The 16,505-nt window shown below is 41.1% G+C and overlaps 1 protein-coding gene across 25 annotated transcripts in view; it reads right to left on the bottom strand.

Annotated features, from left to right (window-relative positions):
• The window catches only part of TMEM164 (transmembrane protein 164), a 345,939-nt gene that overhangs the window by 293,694 nt on the left and 35,740 nt on the right, over positions 1–16,505 (bottom strand). For 2 of the 25 annotated variants that reach the window (XM_015127985.3, XM_077987811.1), the window contains exon 2: positions 8,702–8,829. The exons of 21 other annotated variants lie outside the window; for them this stretch is intronic. In XM_015127985.3, the coding sequence (XP_014983471.2) occupies positions 8,702–8,785 (84 nt within the window). In that variant the 5' untranslated portion in view covers positions 8,786–8,829. 2 more of the 25 variants (XM_028841787.2, XM_077987820.1) reach the window with 2 other exon arrangements.

The raw sequence follows: 16,505 nt of genomic DNA, 5'->3' as shown, positions 1-16,505 counted from the left end.
GCCAAAAAGAACACTCAAGGAGAGAATCACTATGTTGTCGCTATGAAGTAGGCAACTCAAAAATCTTGTCAACAAGGAAGAAACTCAAGAGAATAGCATGGTCATAGCACACAAACAGCATTTGCATGGAATTTAAAACAGGAACATCCAAGAGAAAAAATGTTACTGATGTTTCTCCAGCAGTGGAGAGAGAACAGTACACACATTCTGGTCACACTACAAACCTATGACAGATATGCAAAAGGTACAATTTTCCATGGACTACCAAAGCCTATATGGTCTCACTCATGAGATTTTTCAACTCCATTAGGTTCTGATTTTAGGTTATAAAACAATCTCTGTTTAATTTGGCTTCAGGTACCTTGATATCAGACAGGGCTGATACACACAAGTGTTCTCATCTCTATAAAGGTCTCTCTTTCATCGTCAATTGACTTATCAGCCTGGTAGTTTATTTATTAAGAAGTGTTTTGTAATGTTGGGGAGTGTGACTCAGTCCACTAGAAACCAACAGCCGTGGGTAAGCTGATAAAAATTAGGCTTTGAACCTACGAACCAAGTTGCAGAGTTAGGACCCGTGTCAACTCCACCAAGGCACAGACACCCTCAAGCTCAGCCAGAGCAGCCGGCCAACTAGCTGGCTAAGTCAAAACTGCAACCAGTAATTCAGGGCACTCCAAAATGGAGAGCCATAAAGGACTGGACATATTGGTAGTGACAACAGGTGAGCTGGTGATAGAGTTCAGGGGTGCCAGACATTGGGTTTGTTTCTTCTTTTTGTTCCCCACTCCAGCTCAGTTCAGCCTCCCACTTCCATATTTGCTCCACCTGGAATATTTCATTCCACTTCTTCTGTCTCCTCTAGAGATTTCCTGAATAACTCACAAAAATTAAGCATTCTTTTTCTGAACTCCATTTGTATTTGTTGGTACTATACACTAATCACTTATTAGTCTCATACTGTTGTTAGTAACAACAATAGCAGCAGTAGTTATTCCTTGTTGAGTGCTTACTAGATGCCTGGCACAACAGTCAATGTCTTACATGTATTAGTTCACATACTCTTCATAGCAATCCTATTATGTAAGAGATTATTATTTTCCTCCTGTTTGCATACAAGGAAACTGAGCTACAGAAAGGTTAAACAAATTGCCTAAGGTTGCACAACTGACAAGTGAGTCAAAGAGTCAGGCCTGGAACCCAGAACTATCTGATTCCAGAGGTCATGTTTGTTGCCAATACTACCTTTTGTCTCCACCATAAGATAATTTGTCTTTTCTGGAGTTCCCTCTGCCCCAACTCCACACACCCCAACTCCTAACACACCATCGGACATATAAAAGTCCTCCAGAACACATGCGTACATCGACCTCTGCTCCCTATCCATAGCTCAGCCCAGGATATAAGCTGGAATAGACAGGAAGACAGTGTAGTTAGCATGAAGGGGCTTGACTTTTCCAGGAGCCATAGGAGTCGTCCTCCTCTGACCCATTTAAGAGAGGATCCTGCTGCTCCTTGACCTCAATCCCAGAAAAATATTTAGAACAGGATGACCTGGTTACCTTGAAACTCGTCAAGAAAACTCTGAAGTAACACAGCCTAGGCCAACCCATGGGAGGAATGGATGATATCCAGTTCCCTGAAGCAAGAGGACCAATTGTGTCAGAGCCAAAGTCACATGGGACAGCTAATGTTTGCAGTGCTCCACCACCAATGAACTCTACGGTCAAAGTTGGGGTTTTTATGAGGGTGGGGGAGAGGTGTATTTTTTTAAAAGGAAGTATTTTTTACACCTCCTTAAGCCTCAGTTTTTTCATCGTTTAAAATAGAAATACGAATACCTACCATTTGCAGTGCTTCTAAGGCATAAAATGAGAATGTAATAAAAGCATCTATTTCCTGGTGCCTACATCAGTTAGTACTAGGTTCTGAGCACACAGTGATGCAGGACATAATTCCTGTCTGCAAGAAGCTCACAGTCTGGCTAACAAAGGTCTTCTAAGGCACCCTGTCAACCAATAATAAAGCTGGTTGTTGAGTTACCCTAACTCTCAGCAAGACATTTTATCAAAGGAAAATTTTGGTGGGAAAGAAGGTAAGACCTGTTGGCAAGAGTAAAGATTGTGGGTTATGTCTTTGCTTCCCTATCTTTGCTGCAAATCTCCCATCCACACCTTTATATTTAAAAATTGGGGAAGGGGACTCCATTAATCACTGTTTTAAAAAATGATGCACGTAGGCTGGGCGCAGTGGCTCACGCCTGTAATCCCAGCACTTTGGGAGGCCAAGGCGGGTGGATCACGAGGTGAAGAGATCAAGACCATCCTGGTCAACATGGTGAAACCCCGTCTCTACTAAAAATACAAAAAAATTAGCTGGGCATGGTAGCCCCACCTACTCGGGAGGCTGAGGCAGGAGAATCGCTTGAACCTGGGAGGCGGAAGTTGCAGTGAGCCGAGATGGCGCCATGGCACTCCAGCCCGTGCGACGGAGCAAGACTCCATCTCAAAAAAAAAAAAAAAAAAAGCATGTAAACGCTGTTCTTTTCCTTCACAACACATATCACCATTTCTCATTTATATTTAGCTATGTTTTGATTAAATGTTGATCTTCCCTGCTGACCATAAGCTCCTGGAGAGTTTGAGCTGTGTGATGGTCCTCACTGTAGGTTCAGAACTTAACACAGTGCCTGGAGCACACGAGATGCTCATCAGGTACTTGCTGAATGAATAAATGAAACAAGATGTCTCTATACAATATGGATAGACTTGGTTACCTAAGCAAAAGCCATTTTAGAATATTCAAGCCTTGTTTATGCATGCAGTAATTCTCAAGATTTCCAAGAATCTGGTAATGGCAGTTTGTTTCTGGGGAGAAGAACTAGTGGATTAGGGGTCAGAGGTTGGAGGGAATCATATATGCTATTCTATTTCTTTAAAATTGTACGAATTTTTAAATAACAACCAAACATAAATATACCAGATACAATGGATTTGCTCTATTTGAAGCCCAAACAAACAAACAAAACCCAAGCCTTTCCATAGGAAAGCGAAACCTTGGAGGGAAGGGGAAGGACATTGTGCCCTTGTGTGACTAAAATCCTAAGAATCAGGGGTCCTTAAGAATGAGGTTGATTTATTACATGGAGTGATGGCTAAGATACTAAGGGGAAAAAGTACAAACGTTGTTGAATGATCCCATTTTTAAAATAAAAGTATAAAATGTTTAGCATATGCAGAGATAAAAATCGGAAGGAAAAACATGCTTACAGTGGATATGTCTGGGAGACTGACTTCTAGGGGACTCTTGTTTGCTATGTGTCATATTCCTATAATTTTCTGGGCTTGAATCATGAACATGTGTTGTTTTATGTTAGGAAAATACTATTAAAAGGCAATTTCACTAAAAATATAAGTATGGTGCCTAACTCTGCTAACCACCTGGGGCATGAGAAGGGAGTCAGCTGAAAGTTGGGGCAGTTTTGAAAACCTGGAAAGCACTGGCCAAACCATACTGGGGAATGAAGCTGCTGTTCCTCCACACACTGGAAAGATTTATTTTAATCCTCAAGCCACTGTTACAGTCCAGAAGCCAAGCCAGCTGAATAATTGGATTTTCTTTTTCTTTTTTTTCTTTTTTGAAAGAAAGTTACCTCTCTTTTGTATGCAATAGTAATGACAGGAGGGTCACAGTGAGCCTCTTTAAATTCTTAAGCTTTATTGCTTCTCTGTTCTAGGCAGGTAAAACTAAGGTACAGAAAAGTTGATTCTATTTACTTCACCTGGCTCAAACAGCTGAAACCAAGTTGTTTGGCTTTGCTGTAAAACTCAGCGGTTCTAAATCCTGAATGCACATTAGACTCACGTAGGCAGTTTATTGTTTCATAAAAGAAAAAAAAAAATTTCTGGGGCCTACTCCTCAAGATCCCTACTCAACTGGTTGGGCCTGAGGTCTGGGCATCAGTATTTTAAAGTGCCCCCGCTGATTTCAACGTACAGCCGGTTTATAAGTCACTATTCTACCCACTGCTTAATATCCCAGTAACCTTAGAGAAAGGGACCTTAGTCACCATTTTAAAAAATCTTCTTTAGGCTGTATATTCCCCTCAAAGGAAGGCAAGCCAAAGAAGCCTGTAACCAAGACAACAAGCTGGGAGCACAAAGAGATAGGTCTTCTGTGATCTGAAACCAAAGGAAGCAGAAGAGAAAAAGTAGAGGTCTGAAAGCAGGTACTGAAAAACTGGAAAGAAACTAGATAACCAAGACATCCTGTCTGAGAAAGTTCCCAAATGTTAGCACGTCAAACTTCTGTTCCACCTCCCAAACTAGGCGCCTTGATACAGATGCCCTAACAGCTGAAAGCAACCCTGAATTAGCAATTAAACCCTTAAAAACTTGCTTTTTTCTTAATGGAACTTCTGGGGGAAAATGAGAATGTCTGCTTTTGTGGAGGTAACAAACCAATTTTTTTTTTCTTCCAAGCCCACTCTCTCCTCCACATATGTACCTGACCCAATTGCAAAGCAGGATGACAATGAAACATGAATTCCTCATGTGTTTGGATTTTCAAAAAGGGTTCTTCCTCCACATGTACTCTGACCCTGGAGCTTGGGTTTTGTTCCCAACCAGGGAAGTACTGAGATGGATAAAAGGGCTGGGGACGCTGCAAATTGAAAGCCACAGAGTTGGCCTTTTGTTCTTTTTTCTCAGGCAAGGGCTATTCTAGAAAGCCGACATCAAAAGGAAAATGCAGCCTGAGATGAGCTGAAATTGCACAAAATGTGATGAGGCATAAATGAAAAAAAAGAAAGGAAAAAGGAACACGGGGCTTTTTGTACCAGAAGAGGCTCTTTTCTGAAAACTGCCTCAAATTACAGCACTTTCTACATTTGCTTCACTCCAGGAATGGTTGTATCGTACCTAGCACCAAAATGTGTTTTGCCACATTATGAGGAGAAATTAAGCCACATGCAAATGGCCCAGAGTTTGGTGGTTTGGCAGTCACAAGGAGGAAAGAAATGCGTGACTCCAAGAAGAGTCCCTCTATACTCATTTGGTTCCCTTGGCCCAGAAAGACAAAGGGGAGTTTATTCAGAGTGACATAAAGGAAGAGTCGCACAAGCAAATCAGTGATGGGGCAAAGCACTGATGGTTTGAAGGAAGACATGCATTACCTTTTCTTAACGGTGTTCAATGAATTTCCTTTATTATTCATTATATTAGCCTCTAAGGACTTTGGGCAGCCCAATGGAAGGCTCTCAAAGCCCTTTGAGTTTAGCTTTTGGGCTTACAATGGTTTTAATTAGCCACTTGCCAGCTGTTTTCTTCACCACAGGGAGAAAAAAAGCCATCCTGATGTGGGACTCCTGAAGTGTGTCCTACTGAAAGCCAAGTGGAGAAAGGAGCTATGTCATCCTCTCCACCCGGTCATGTACCTACCACAAAAATCCAACCCTCAGTCCCAAGCTTACACATGGAAAAGCACTGCTTTCCCTCTTCTCCAGGGGTCTACAGATATTTCCTCCTTGCACGTCATCTGATGGGTCCTTCCTCCTAAATGCCTCTGAACTTTACTAAGATGATCCATTAGGCCAGGGGTCCCCAAGCCCCAGACCACAGAATGGTACCAATCCATGGCCTGTTAGGAACCAAGCCACACAGCAGGAAGTGAGTGCCAGATGAGTGAGCATCATCGCCTGAGCTCCACCTCCTGTCAGATCAGTGACAGCATTAGATTCTCATAGGAGCATGAAGAGGGATCTAGACTGCATGCTCGGGATCTAGGTTGCATGCTCCTTATGAGAATCTAATGCCTGATGATCTGAAGTGGCACAGTTTCATCCTGAAACCATCCTCCCTCACCGCCCCCCACCTCAGTCCATGGAAAAATTATCTTTCACAAAACCTGTCCCTGGTGCCAAAAAGGTTCGAGACTGCTGTATTAGGCCGTATGCCCTTTAATCCAGTCTTATGGAATTCTATTCTGAGCAGCAGAAACCCCCAAGAGCCACAATGAGAAGGCAAATAACATTAGGCAACAGGTATTTAAGATACTATGCAATTTCTAATAGCTAAGGCAGGGCCCCAAATCAAATGATCTAAAGGCCCTTATATCTCTATAAGAACTACATAAAACCACTACTACTAATAATGACAACAACATTTATCAAACCACATGCTTATCAATTAAATGGTAAATGGAATAGAAAACTCTAAATGGTATTTTGAACACACTAGCAGAGAGACTGTAGCAAATCACATAATCAAGAAATACCCGCTGAGCATTCAGTTATGTTCTACACTCTGTACAGATGTGGAATCCCAGAATAATGAACAGCCATCTGTTATGTCTAAATTCTGTAAGCAGCGCCATGGGTAAACTGTACTCCCCTAGCTCCTCCTCTCCAGGCCCAGCAAAAATGATCTAAATCTAAATTACAGAAGGTATGTTCTGCATTACTTCACTCTCCTATTTCCCTCTATATATCACCAGTAGTGAGCCTGATCAAATGATTTGAGACTGCTACAAATAACCCCCAGGATAAGTTATTCCAATGCATTCAGACTTTATTTGTAGAAACATATACCTCTGCAAGAAAATACCATTGCCTGGAAGTCAGAAGGCCGAAGTTCTAATTCCAAAACAGCTGCTAACTATGGACTTGGAAAAAGAAAAAAAAAAAACTTGGCCCCTCTAAATCTCAGAGTCCACATCTGTAAAAGAGGGTGGGAACCCCTGTACAAGATCATTATTATTAAGAACCGGCCATATCATTATTAAGAACCTGCTACTTGCCAGGCACTATGCTAAGTGCTGGGGATACTACAGTGAGTAACATACACATGGTCTTTCCTTCTGTGGAGTATTCAGTCTGGCCGAAGGGAAGATAAATGACATAAAGCATACAAATCACTCTATAATAAAAACGGTGATCAGAGCTTTGAGAGCTGTAACACAAAACACCAGTGAGAAGGCATAGGAAAGAGGAGAAGGCTCCAGGTAGAGGGAAGAGCATAGCTAAAGGCTTAAATGGCCCAGAGGTTACAAAGACACATTCAGGGAACTTAAAGTAGTTCCTGTTGCCTAGACAGTATAGAGTGCCAGAGGAAACATGGTAAGAAATGATACTGGAGAGATGAGCAGAAAAGTCAGATCACACAAAGCCTAGGAGGCCTAGAAAAGGAGTTTGAATTGTTCCCTCCAATAATAAATCCCTATGGTGATGCTCAGAGAATGAAGCTGGGATGCATGCCTAGGATCACAGGTCTGAACCCTGAGGCTTTTCCCCATCAAAAATACTTTTAGGCATTCTGGTAAGGGGCTGGAGGGGTTGTACTTCTACTCCACTTCCCATTAAATAGGCTTTTGCCAGCTGGTCTGGGAACCTGAACCACAAGAAGAATATTGTGTCCTTGGGAAAATGCAATCTGAATTCTAAATAGACTTCCAAAGAAACTTCTGCAACAAAATCCATTCAACACTTGTTAGGGAATGTGTGGAAAGCAATGAAACACAGGATCCTGCTTTACTCCATAGAGACAGTTTTTGAAAAAAGACTCAACACTATAACCAGACCAGAGACTACATAGCCAGACTCTTAAACACAATATCCTCATTTTGATTAGTAGGGTTGTATTTAGGCACAACCATTGAATGGCATTATGCAGTGCCTATTAGATATTTAAATTACCACAAAACCCCAAATATGTTGGGAATGACTATCTATTTTCACTCTGAAGAAAGACAATGCAGAAATGGAGAAGGTGGTCTCTTTAGAAGGAAACACGGATGCAAGCCAAGTCTGTAACTTAAACAGAATCTTCCTGTGTCTCTGCCCAATCAACTCTTAATTATTCAGGCATTAATTCAGCAAATGTTTGAGTGTTAAGTGTCATATAATTTAGCATGCTGGCATCTCTATTTTTCTTCACTTTCCTTTCAGTAGACAGCTTTTAACTATTTGCACTTAGAAAAATACCTTCTGACACCTGGAATGCCCCACTTTCCTCTCCCCACCCACTCACTTGCTCTACAAATAGTGAGTGAAAGAGAACTGTTGGTAATTTCCCAGAGCTACCCTCCAAATCCCCTCCTGTCATTTTACAGAGTAGCCTTTCTCAAGGTTTAGTGCACACAAATATCACCTGGAGGTGGGTGAGTTAAAATTCATATTTCTAAGCCCATTCTGTCCCCCATCCCAATATCTGGACTCAATAGTTTGGCGATAGGGCCCAGGAATTAGCATTTTTCCCTCAGTGCATTCAAGGTGGAAGGAATCAGCATTTTTAATAAGCACACATGGTGACTCTGATGCAAGTGGGTCAAGAACCATACTTTGAGAAATACTATTGTGGATATTTTGGCTAGCTGAGTCCCAAGTCCTGAACGAAGAATGGTTGCTAGGGGCCCACATTAAACTCAGCCAACAAGAAAGCTGGGTGGCACCAACAAAAAGGGGGTACAACAGATGGGAGAGGAAACTAGCATCCTAGTCAATTGCCCCCAACTCTATTTTAGTTTTTTAAAAGATCCCATATTTTGACTTAAATCAAGCAAATGGCATTGCTGTTCCAGCAATCTCCTAGTGATACCAGAAGAGAAACTCAAACAGGCAGCGTTTATTAACAGAAAGAAGATATAAAAGTAGAAGAAACAATGTTAATTTGCTTGGCCCCATCCCACCTTTTTTCAGCCTCCTTACCTCTCCTGCTAGTTGTTTCCGTTTCTGTGACTGGATGCTGCTGTGGCAGGGAAGAGAGGCCAAGGTGGGGCAGTCTTCTATCATTCACATTAACGCTTTCCTCTATTACATGAATAATCAAGAGTTGACTGGAAAGAGGAATAAGCAAAAGGCAAATACTCTACTGAGAGGTTAAATAGGTTAAAGAAGGCCCCCTGTTGGTTGAGAGCTGTGAAGTGATAAATGAACAGTCAGGATCCCTGCCTCTTTTCATTCTCACTGTTTGCCAGGAACACAGATTCAAAGCCCATAACGTCAGCACTGAGCTTGACAGAAATAATCAGGTATCTGTGTTTTTCCACTGTTCCCCGTAATACCTAGAATAGTCTTCAGCACTTCATGTTAGCCTTAAATGTAAACCAACTGTTGTTGACTCAATCCAGAAGTCGATTGTAAAGGTAGGGGCCTATATCTGGTCCGATAATTTCCACTGTGGGAAAACAGAGTCTCATTCAAGCTGGCCCAAGAAAAGGGAGGTTTGTGGAAAGAATACAGGTATCCCATTCGAATCCTAGGGTAGGATAAAGCTGGGCCTCAGGAGAACTGGAAGGTGGTTCTGGGTTCATGGTGTCTGTAGGAAACAGCTCTTCTGTCTCTCAAGGCATCTCTCTTCCTCCCTTGCAAGGTCCCTCTGTTTGCTCATGGTTTCTGTCCCTTCATAAAACTAGCTAGGACATGGACTGTCATGACTACTCCACTCCCCATCATCTTTTGGCTCTTTTCCCCCGTTACAAACTGCCTTAGGCTCTCAGCTTCCCAATTCTAATTTCCTAGGAGAGGAATATGAAAGACTCAGCTCTCAGCTGGTCAAGCCCATGTTACCTGCTAGGTGACAGATGGGCTGTCTTGGTGACAGGTGGCCACTCAGTCCAATCAACCTAAGTCAGGGAGGCAGGGTCTCTGGCATAGTTCATGGCTGCTGGCACCTAGCACAGCTGGCATGGAGTGGTTTGTCTGGGATATGGACCGGAAGACATAGTAAAATACATATGATACAAGCCTGATCCTTAGCATGTAATTTGAAAGATAATGACATGTCCATTCATGAGCTTCAAACATCCATAATCTTTCTTATCAAGGATAGTACCTGACCCCAACTCTAAAAACTTAGTCCCCTTTACTCCCATTAAATTAACTTCTTTAAACTGGTAAAAGAATCTAAATATGTCATATTACAGAGGAAACACCATTCTGCCAGCTCCCTGGGGTAAAGAGGGAAGGATAAGAGAGTGTAAGGCAGACAAATCCTGATAAACTGATACCACTGGCCTTTAGCCCATCTCTCTGCAAGCGTTCAGTCAGTTTGCTTTACACCCTATGATCATCTTCTCCTCCTCTAAGTTTCTCCAAGTGCCATGTGAGGTCAGTGTTCAATGTTAACTAGAACAAGGCAAGCAGCATCACAAACCAACAGATGGCAATTGAGAGCTTATCATTCTTGGATTATTTTATTCCCTGGAGTGATACATGCCAGGGAGTAAAGCAAGCTATTTTGACAGCAACCTAGTAACAGCTGTCTTCTTCCTCCACTTCTAGGTTAACTCATCCCCTAGATAACCTTCTTTTCTCTTCTCAATTCCCTGTTGCAACAATAATAAATGCCACACCTGATGGAGTCATTAGGCACTTACCTAGTGACAAGTGCCTAGGACAGAGGAGAAAACAAATAAACACTGACAACCACTGAAAACTGACATATCAGGCCAGGCATGTCAGCTCATGCCTGTAAGTCCAGCACTTTGGGAGGCCAAGGCAGAACGATCATGTGAGCCCAGGAGTTCCAAAATAGCCTGGGCAATATAGTGAGACCCCATCTGTAGAAAAAAGGGGAAAAAAAAAAAAAGCCAGGAATGGTGGCAGTCCCAAGAGGCTGTGGTGGGAGGACTGCTTCAGCCTAGGAGTTCAAGGTGGCAGTGAGCTATGATCACGCCACTGCACTCCAGCCTGGGTGACAGAGCAAGACTTTGTCTCAAAAACAAACAACAACAACAACAAAAAAAAAACCTGACAGATTATCACAACAAGAAAACATGATGGTGGCCATCTCTCAAGATGAGGAACAAATGAGGAGAAATTAAAAGGTTGTATTTCCTGGAAAACAATGTTTCCCGAACTCAAAGCAGGGCCTACTGGAGATTAAGAAAGATTCCAAATAGGATTTCAAAGACCAGAGCTGTAAAGCCCTAAAGACATGTGAAGGAATTTGATATGTAGCCTTATCTCTCAATTATCCCTGACTAGCTTAGTTTGAGTTTTCCTGTAACTCTTCCCAGTGCTCATGGATTTTCGTCTTACCGCTTCAGGTAAGTAAGTTATAGTAGCCTCTGGGGGGAGAAATGGAAAGTATGGTGCTCTATTGTTGTTTCCAACAGTAGTTTTCAACCTTTTGTCCCATGTGCCACCTATCATCACTTCTTCAAAATAGCCCTTCGAAATCCCTTACATTTCCTTCACACAAGGGATATGATGTAGCTGTTAAAGTGAATGAAGTAGAGCTGTTAAAATGAATGAAGGAAAAGTATACACACTGGCATGGAAAATAGCCTAACTGTATTACCAAGTGAAAAAAGTCTCAGAGTGGAAGGAATCATCCCATTTTTATTTTTTAAAAAATGTGTAAAGAAAAAGCTCTGAAAGAATAAATGCTAGTTGTTAATAATGATTATCTCTGGCAGATGGGTTTATGGGGGACTTTCACTTTCTATTTTGCCATTTCTCACTTGCTTAAATTTTTCTTACAACACATGCTTTTTTGCAACCAGGAAAAAGATATTTTTAACCCCTTACAGTTCGTTGATATGTGGTACCACCACAGCTTTAGTTTTCAATTCCAATTTGAACAGGATTTAGAGAGGCTGGGGGGTACAAAGTAACAAAGAGAAGCATCCCTGGGGTTAGAAGAAAGTAGTCTACTCCATTTATAGTAGTCAACACTCAGAAAATAAATTCCACTAATGGGATAGAAGACAGTAGGGTAAAGATATCAAACACATGGGTTCTGGAGTCTGACTTCAAGTCCCAGCCTACTACTAACTTATTCTAAATTTCCTCCTCTATTTACTGATAATATCTCGTAATACTTGGAACACGTCTAGCATATGATGTGCTCAACAAATAATTATTCTCACTTTTATTGAGGGAGCTAAATTGTTGTAATTGAAAATTATTTTCATTTACTTTTAGTTATGTCTAATTTAATTTAAATAGTTTCAGTGTAGACACTGTGATAAATACGCCTCTGTGTTAGTTTTATTCTACACCACAGGGTGGTGAGTTAACATTCTGTTGCATACTGGGAGCCCAATAGCACTGGCTAGAAAGAGTTGATTGTGTACATCTCTTCCCAACTCCTTTGTTACCTTAGTGAGGGGGCAGACTGGCAGCTTGAAATTGACCATGGAAATTGGCAAATGCCATAAATCAGAGCTTTAAACATTTACCACACACCACTGTTGACATCTGAAGACCCCTAACTGAGAATACAAACTCCAGGGGTGATATTAGTTAGCAACTGAAATTTCTAATCAAAGCCTACAATCAAGAATTCCTGCAACTCAGCAACAAAAACAAACTAGGTTTTTTCAAAAAATGGGCAAAGAACTTGAACAAACATTTCTCCAAAGAAGATATACAAATGGCTAATAAGCACATGAAATAATGTTCAACATCATTAGTCATCAGGGAAATGCAAAACAAAACCACAATGATATACCACTTCATACTGCTAGGATGGCTATAATTTTAAAAATAGAAAATAACAAGTGCTGGTGAGGATATATAGAAATTGGAACCCTTGTACATTACTGGTGGGAATGTAAAGTGGCCAGTTGTTGTGGAAAACAGTTTGGCAGTTCCTCAAGAAGCTAAACATAGAATTACCATATGACTCAGCAATTCCACTCCTAGGTATATACATACCCAAAAGAACTGAGAACAAGGACTCAAACAAATACTTGTATGCCAACATTCATTGCAGCATTATTCACAATAGCCAAAAGGTAGAAACAATCTAAATGTCCACTGACAGATAAATAAAATGTGATCTATACATACAATGTAATATTACTCACCTTTAAAAAAGGAACAAAGTTCTGATACATGCTACAACCTTGAAAACATTTTGTTAAGTAAAACAAGCCAGACATAAAAGGACAAATATTATATGATTCCACCTATAATAGGTTCCTAGAATAGGCACATTTATAGAGAGAGAAAGTAGAACAGTGGTTACCAGGGGCTGGGGGAGGTAAGAATTGGAAGTTATTGCTTAATGTGTACAGAGCTGCTGTTTGGTGTGATTAAAAAAAAAAAAAGTGTTGGAAATACGAGTGGTAGTTGCATAACATCCCGAATGAAATTAATGCTACCAAAGTGTACACTTAAATATGCTTAAAATGGCAAATTTGGTATTTTATATGTATATATTTAACCACAATTTTTTTTAAAATGTAGTATATGAAAACCACTGAATTATACACTTTAAGTGGGTGAATTTTATGGTATATGAATTATATCTCAGTAAAGCTGCTCTTAGAAAGTCCCACAATCAAGGCACAGGGGAATCTTTGGGGGTGATGGGAATATTCTCTATCTTGACTGGAGTGTTCATAGAACTGTATGCATTTGTCAAAACTCACAGAACTGTATCACTAGAAGGGTGAATTTTACTGTATATTAAATATACCTTAACTTTTTTCTAATGGGGAAAAAAGTCACTTACATGCTTCAGCTCTGAAGTACTTCTGATCGTTTGTTCGTTACAATGGATACTAGAAATATTTCATTAGGGAAACTGCCTAGTGTTAAAGATACGTATTTCATCTAGAAATATTCAGTTGTTCCCACTTTTGCATGAATTGGATATAAGACTTTGGTTAGCCCAACATCCTTCACCCCTTTAAAATGACACCTTAGGCTCAGGAGTCCCAACAAATCTTATGTCCAGACACTTAATGGAGGACTCAGATGTACCCTCTAATTAGAAGGTAAGCTGAATCCTACTGCTAAAATACCGTCACATCTATCTCCGGTGAACCTTTCACACAATATGGTGGTTTGCAAAAAAAGAACTGGAATGTCTCTGGGTGTACAGGTCAGACTGTGTAACTGTCTTGTGCCTGATTATTAACACAGTTACGTGGCAGAATTTAATCAGAATTCCTTTCACTGTAATCTACTGGTTGTGGGGGCAAAACCTACAGCCCTTACCTACCTCTGACTATTGGAGATTAATGATATCTACCAGAATAGAATCTAATTAACTGTGGAAAACCAAATTGGCTCAGATCAATTTACAACAAATATTCTCGAAACTTCTGTACAAACAGGGGTCTGATCTGATAATTCACTTAAGTAAAACCATAACAGAAGCGACAAAGAAACAATCTACTTTTCCATTCTGGCTATATGGGTTAGTGCAGGTTAGGGGGTAGAGTTGTGTTTGTTACTATTTATGAGGTAACCCTATTAAATGGATTTGCTTCACAGAAACATTTCCCACTTAATTTGTTGCCTGCCCACCTGTTTTATTCAAAGGGTCAAATAGGGATCCACAAAAAAAGATGACATTTAGCAGTGGCATTTCTTCAAATCAAGCTGAAAGTTAGGGTCCAAATATTAGTGTTCAGCTGTGCCCACTAGCCTCGGAGGCAACACGGTTACTTGTTGCTAAGCCTTAGGACTTCAGCCCAAGCAGCAGGTAACCCCAGACGGTAGGTGAGCAAAGGGGAAAGGAGGTTTCAACCAAGGCAAAGACCAGCAGAAGGGACTAAGGAAAGAATTCATTCAGTTTGCCTTCATTAAAATACAGAGGGGAAAAAAAAGATTCATTCAGCTCTTTTATCAAATCATATTACCCTGCATCTTGTCATCATGAAAAGTGACACTGTATACAACTCCTTAAAATACAGACAGAGAAATGCTGCTGGGAACCGGTATGCTGATGGAACTCGCTGAGTTGCTGCTACAGCTCTGAGGTCTTAAGTCTCTGGGAACTCAGATCAAGGGAGACCCTGACACTGGTTCCATTTCCCTGAGTATTTTATAAAAGGAATGTACCCAGTCATTCTACTAAAAAGTAAAAAATAGGTAAACTGCTTGAAGCAAACCTATATATAAAAATCAAGATTTAACAACCAAGAAATTCAAAGGCTATAATTCACGTTACCAAAGGAGTTTATCTAAAAGGCTCTCCATGGAATTTACTTTTTGCAAGCTGCCTCTCTGCACTAAAAGTAGGATTTAACATATAGATTTGTATCATAAACAGTTTTTCAAGACTATCTTCTCATTCTAACAAAAGAGAGAGCAACACAGACGGGTAAATTTGGAGAGAATGCCTTAGAGTTGGCTCTTAGAAGGAAGTCCCCTTAACATTTTCTTTTAATATCTATGAATAAGCCAGCCCCTGGCCCTATTTGCTAGAATCCTCGTTAGGGCAGTAGACAAGGAAACGCCCTCAGCCTTGCTCAGGGATTTTGAAGACAATGCTCCATACCCTCACCCTCTGAGCCACCCCCAACCCCTTATCCACACACATCACACATACCACTCTCAGAAAACCTTGCCCGAGCAGTACAAAAATTAAATATCCAGGCACACTGAATCCCTGGAACACAATCTGCTAAGTGGAAGCTAGTTACTTTTATAAGGAAAGTGATGGCATAACTGATTTCTGGTGTTATTTCTGAAGATTAAAAGATCAACTGGAAAGCTTTCCTTAAATCAGGCCAACAGAGCATCCCAGGGTGGGGGAACCTGACCCCTAAGTATGGAACACAAGGTTTCCTTCACTCAAAAACGATATCCACCCCCCGCCCTCACTCCCACACTGCAGAAAGTAGTGGCTATTTTCCTGGGAATGTATTCTTCAAAAGGCCAGCAGAAGGCTGTCATCCATTCATCCATCCACCCCCCATTCCTACCTTCAGACAGGACAGAAACCTCTCAGACAGGGTGGCAATTGCTTTAGATTTCCTCGGCAAAGGCCACTCTCGAGTTTTCCTCACTCATCCAACACCTAAGAATCCCTCTGTCAAGAAAATCAGTCTCATTAAATCCCTCACACCCAATGTCTCTTGCCCTGAGGATAAATACCTTCAGCTTCAGGAAGGCAAAAGCAAGCATGCTGAGGGATGAGAAAAAAGGACATTGGGACAATGAGCTTAACCCTGTGGTTGTTACAAACATAAATGACCTGCTTTAATAATAACAGAAACTACCTTTTATTGAGTCCTTACTAGGTCCCAGGAATCATGCTGTACAGACACTCTCTAATCTTTACAACCACCACGCAAGGCAAGCATTATTATCCTCATTTTACAGACAAGTAAACTGAGGGTCAAAGAAGTTAAGAAACTTCCCCAAGTTCAAACAGCTAGCAAGTGACAGAACCAAAATTCTAGTCCACTAGTGTCTGATTCTACTAGTATCCATGCCCCAACCCTTAAACCATACCACCTTCGTGATCAAAAGAGAAACCAAATATAACTGATTTTTGTAAAAATCTTAAGTGGGACGCTCAAAGTAGTTTTAAAAAAAAAATTCCCCTTCCCCGCCCCTCCACCCCATGGTAACTCAAGGCAAGAACTTTTCTCCTTCATTGAATTGAGCAACAGTGAGGAAGCTGCTTCACTATGCCAAGGGAGAAGAGCTACTCACAGTTACCTAGTTGTCTCTCAAGAGCAGGAAAGAAGGTGAGGTGAGGTAAGGTGAAGTAAGGTGGGGTAAGGTGGGGTGAGGAGTGGTGATGCCAGGTGAGGTGAGG

The sequence above is a fragment of the Macaca mulatta genome, chromosome X, assembly GCF_049350105.2.
Source record: "Macaca mulatta isolate MMU2019108-1 chromosome X, T2T-MMU8v2.0, whole genome shotgun sequence".
NCBI lineage: Eukaryota > Metazoa > Chordata > Mammalia > Primates > Cercopithecidae > Macaca > Macaca mulatta.
Note: the sequence above shows the minus strand (reverse complement) of the source record. Positions and strands in the feature narration are given on the sequence as shown.